The following is a 4,560-nucleotide window of genomic DNA, read 5'->3' on the forward strand; positions in this document are numbered from 1 at the left end:
TAAAAAATTATAAAAAGCCAATAAACGCTCTCTCGTTACTAACCTGCCTGTGCTTTGAAACCACAACTTTGAAGTACCATTGGCAATAAAGTATGAAGTATTTTTACATCGAAACGATTGCATTGCTGACTTCATTGGTAACTCTTTCAAAAGGTAATCCTACGCAATTAAGGTCGTTCTGTTTAATTTGGCTAATTTTATTTGTTTCATGCGGATGATATGAATACATGATATTCAATAGTTATTCAATGGTTCACTCGAGAACCTCCAAGTAATCTCTACGTGTCCGTTGGAGGTACAGCGAGACTTGAGTGGGATTACAATGTCAGAAATAGAACTGCACTGTTCGATCCATATTCACCAGAGTGGGCTCTGTATGATACAAGTGGAGGAAGAATAGTTATCGGCGTCGAGGATGGTTACAATGGATGGAAGTTCATTATAAACAAAAAATGTCCCCCAAAACTGCGTGGTCGACTCAGTATAGAGTCAACTGCTATTCTTGTCATCTATAATGTCACCAAAGTTGATGAACGGCTATATGAATGCAGTCTGCTGTTATTAGTGGGATCACCAATGAAAAGTAAAGTACAACTTGTTGTTACAGGTAAGGTATACATCCTTTGGTTTACACCAAAACGTTAAACGCTAAACAAATAGGTGACAAACCATTAAAACATATATTGTTACTAATTGACTGCATTCCATACCAAATAGCACATACTTAAGGGTGCTTAAATGTTTTATGATTAATATATTCACTAATTTATTGGACTAAACTATTGCTTTTAATAGCTCCCAACTAATGATTAATTAATTTGTTGTATTCAGAACGTCCCCGCTTTACTACTCCTGTCAATATATCTACGCCTATCAATGAGGGATCAAGTCTGTGCATCCGATGTTCAGCAGCTGCAGATCCTATGCCCAACATAACGTGGGTACGAATTATAAAGAACCCAAAAATTATCAGTAAAGGAGTTGGTGAAGCATTTCTCAGATTCATCAACATCACGAGACACCAACGTGGGACGTATGAGTGTCAGGCAACGAATAATCCAAACGAGAATCAAGTTACAACGAGGACCAAAATCTCAGAAAAATGTAAATAATTTCATTTTCTTTGACGACTTTGCATAATATTTTAAATTCTTTGTGATGTAACTATCCTTCAGAAAGAAAAGGGTAGTGACAAAAACGTCATATAATAAAGTCGACTAAAAGACAGACGGGCCTATCCGATCGGCGCTTATCATCACTGCTGACACTACCATCAACACATTATCATAATTACTCTTTCTGCTATTATTCATCTTTGCTTATCATCGCTACTTTTTTCTTCAATAGACCCTGTAGAACCAGCGAATGTCTTCGTTTCAGACATCAAAGCAACTTCTGCAGTGATCAAGTGGCACAGTCCCGTTGATGATGGAGGGAGCCCAGTCATAGAGTATAAAGTCCAAGTCAACACAATTCCACCGAGAGAGGTTATCACCGAAACTACGTATTGCGTAACCAAGGATCTTAATGAGAATACAACATATGGTGTGAAGGTGTATGCACGAAATGCAGTTGGGTATGGGAAGGCAGTGCGCAACGAGTTTACAACTAAAGAACCAAAAAGGAAAGGTACATTCATATAAATGAAAGTAAAATATAACGTTTTCTTATATATATCAGATGTATATCGAAATATCTGGCATTGCAACGTCGCGTTCATTATTAGTCACAGTTAAAATAAGCCAAATCGTAGTTTGAGAATCGTTTCCAGTGCGCATGCGATTTTATCTCGAATTTTTCAATTTCAGCTTGGGCTATCTGTGGTTAGATTGCAGAACAATAAAACCCCTTTCCACTTGGTAGTTGAGCTATTAAATGAAAAATGATTTTACTGTTCCTGCATTATATATTATGGCCGTCGCCATGTAATGGTGCAAATCCTCTATAGGTTGCTATCAATAGTCGTCACTTCCGGTAATAGCACTTTTTTGATGGCTTGTAGAATCTTGGAGGTTGTTTTGATCTCTTGTTTTCTGTTTTGTTGTCGTGAAAATAGTCAAATACAATAGTTTGAGGACTTGTATTGATATGTTTTGACTTAGCATCCGCTAGTCGCCCCCCAGTCAACCTCTTGTTTGCCCCCCAGCCAACTCCAAAAAGTCACGTGATTGATAGTAAACAATTACGAACTCTATATCATTACATTATACATATATGTATAATGTTATTTTTTATTTTGTAACTTGTTTTTTTCTTCTTTGAAGGGTGGCCAATATCAACTGCAATAGAAAGTAAGCGAGAAGACAAAAGAAAACAGATTACGAAGTACATGCCATTTTTCCAAGGCACGTTAAAAAGTCTACCAATTTTTAAGCTTGCATCAATAATACAATACAATACTACATTATTTATTATCTCATTATTTTTAATGTTTAGTATAACGATTTTCTTTCGCGGCTCTTAAAAGTACCATGCGTTCTAGAATGTTCGAAATTACCTATTTTTTATGGCTTTATTGAGGGTAGTGGATTGTGAGAACTTTATTTTTCATTTAACCTTTCCTTTTACAGAAAGAAATTTTGCAATTTCCCACCTGTCGATAACGTGTGCTTTAGTGATAGTAATTGTCGTCCTCATAACCTATATTTACATCAAATTTAAAAGAAACTTTTTTTGAAGGTATGTACTTTGGATGTCTGTTTTTATTCTTTTTGTCTTTTTTGGTACTTTTTGCTATTGGTTTTTGTCTTTGTTTGGTTTACGTTGTTTTGCTTATATTTTAATTTTGCAACTTCGATAAGCGCGTTTGTTTTAATTTTATTTATTCATTTTTGTTTTTTTCTTGCTTTGTTTTCTCTTTATCCGTGTTTTCACGTTATTTGTCATGTCTCAATGGAGAGCTTATAAGTTATACTAGTGAATTAATAATTAACGTGGATAAATGTATTAGTTACAGATAACAGAGAAGATATTACGAGGTGATGTAACTATGACTGGGAGTAAAACCAATTGCTCTATATTGCCAACTAATACAGAATAAAGTAAAGCTATATCCACTGATACAGATTGTCCAAAAAGAACGAGAAATAATAAAGGCACTGTCAGCCGGTGCAAAATTGGACGCAACATTGCAGGCAATGTTGCTGAAGTAGGATAGTTTTCTACTTCAGCAACGTTGCGTACAACAAATTGCGTCGTGTGTCATGCCTCGAAACATTAATTGCATGCAACATTACGCCCAATGTTGAACCGTGCGTCCGTAGCTTAAAACCACGACTTAATATTATTGTGTGTTTTTTCTCTTACAGATTTGCCTTTCCTGTTTTGGATCGAACAGCTCATGAGGTATGCCAATAATCTTTCATATCGTTTTGATTCTTCCCTTAAAAAGAATGACAAAGTTATTTTATTATTATTGTTATTATTATTTCTATTTTTCCTCAAATTCCTTCCTTCCCTGCTTTTCGTTCATTCCTTCATTTTTGTTTGATTGTTTATTTATTTTGCTAATTACCGGTTTTTTAATGTCAGGACAAAAGGCCAGTTCCTCTCACTACGATGGAGCAATCGACTATAAACGACGTTCCATCCAAAAACGCATCGGGGACATCGCCAAACGAAGACTACGAAAGAATATCAGAAAAATCGGAGTCATCCAATGACAATACAGGAAATTCAGAACAAGGAACAGGAGACGACGATGTTCATGGGTCACAAATCCACCATGCCTATCAAGAGCTTAAAGATGATACTTTATTGTCTAACACTCAAGGCTACCAGGCTCTAAACAGGACTGTGCACGTGTTGGTGGATGACAGTGCTTCAAAAATAGAACCTGTAATGCCTCCTCCAAAATACGAAGCATTAAACTTTTTAAATCATCCACAAAAATCTGAATATCAGAAAATGCATCTTTATGCTAATATTGGGGATAAAAAGTAAAACCACAAATATGACTTCAAGGTGGTTTTCTAAGTTTCATTTTTGTGGTGTAAGTTCATCTAGTGACGTCTATAGCGTCGTTGTTTTTATTTGTTTTCCATTTTCTTTCAATAATATATTGAAAGATAGATGTACTGAATATCCAATGAGTAAAAGAAAAATGTATTAACCCTTAATCAACAAAAAAATACATTTTCAAAAAATCTTTCTTATTCTCTAACCTGTAATTTTTTAATCTGTAACTAAATAACTTTGTACATCTTTTAGAAAGCATATCAAGATAATACGCCTTAGTTAATTTGAAGACATGTACTTTATAGCTTTTGTAAAATATTTTGCGGGAGCGTGTCCCTGTCCTTTGATATAAACACGGTGGCCAGCTAATCAGCGCGCGTGTTCAAATATTTTATAGTGCAAATTACAGTTGGAACATAAGCTGTAGGAAAATATTTGGTTTGTGACAGGGAAAATGCTTGTTAGTACACCAAATAAATCACTAATTACTAACTTAGATCTGTCTATCTATGTTTTATTGATTGTTACGTGAATAATTTTGGTCTATTAACAAACATTTTTCCCGTCACAAACCAAATATTTTGCTACAGCCCATGGTTGGAA

General features: G+C 35.0%; 2 protein-coding genes across 3 annotated transcripts; both read left to right on the plus strand.

The window, feature by feature from the left end:
* On the plus strand, window positions 1-2,464 carry LOC116289076 (cell adhesion molecule DSCAM). Its single transcript, XM_031695965.2, has 5 exons — window positions 1-153; window positions 242-607; window positions 832-1,104; window positions 1,348-1,629; window positions 2,265-2,464. Exons 1-5 carry the CDS (start codon window positions 93-95, stop codon window positions 2,462-2,464), a joined length of 1,182 nt encoding a protein of 393 aa, XP_031551825.2. The 5' UTR covers window positions 1-92.
* A 109-nt stretch (window positions 2,465-2,573) lies between these two features.
* LOC148904520 (uncharacterized) lies at window positions 2,574-4,109 on the plus strand. 2 transcript variants are annotated; one of them, XM_089025152.1, is made up of 4 exons: window positions 2,574-2,679; window positions 2,951-2,978; window positions 3,309-3,345; window positions 3,532-4,109. In XM_089025152.1, the coding sequence occupies exon 4, from the start codon at window positions 3,559-3,561 to the stop codon at window positions 3,940-3,942; it is 384 nt and encodes a 127-aa protein (XP_088881278.1). In that variant the 5' UTR covers window positions 2,574-2,679; window positions 2,951-2,978; window positions 3,309-3,345; window positions 3,532-3,558; the 3' UTR covers window positions 3,943-4,109. The 2 variants fall into 2 exon arrangements, with proteins under 2 accessions (XP_088881278.1, XP_088881277.1); XM_089025151.1 differs by lacking the exon at window positions 2,574-2,679 and having other exon boundaries at window positions 2,824-3,345.
* The last annotated feature ends 451 nt before the right edge of the window (window positions 4,110-4,560 follow it).

The sequence above is a fragment of the Actinia tenebrosa genome, unplaced genomic scaffold (genome assembly GCF_029948245.1).
Source record: "Actinia tenebrosa isolate PJP-AT-01 unplaced genomic scaffold, QUT_ActTen_1.0 PGA_scaffold9__36_contigs__length_13948895, whole genome shotgun sequence".
In the NCBI taxonomy this organism is placed as follows: domain Eukaryota; kingdom Metazoa; phylum Cnidaria; class Anthozoa; order Actiniaria; family Actiniidae; genus Actinia; species Actinia tenebrosa.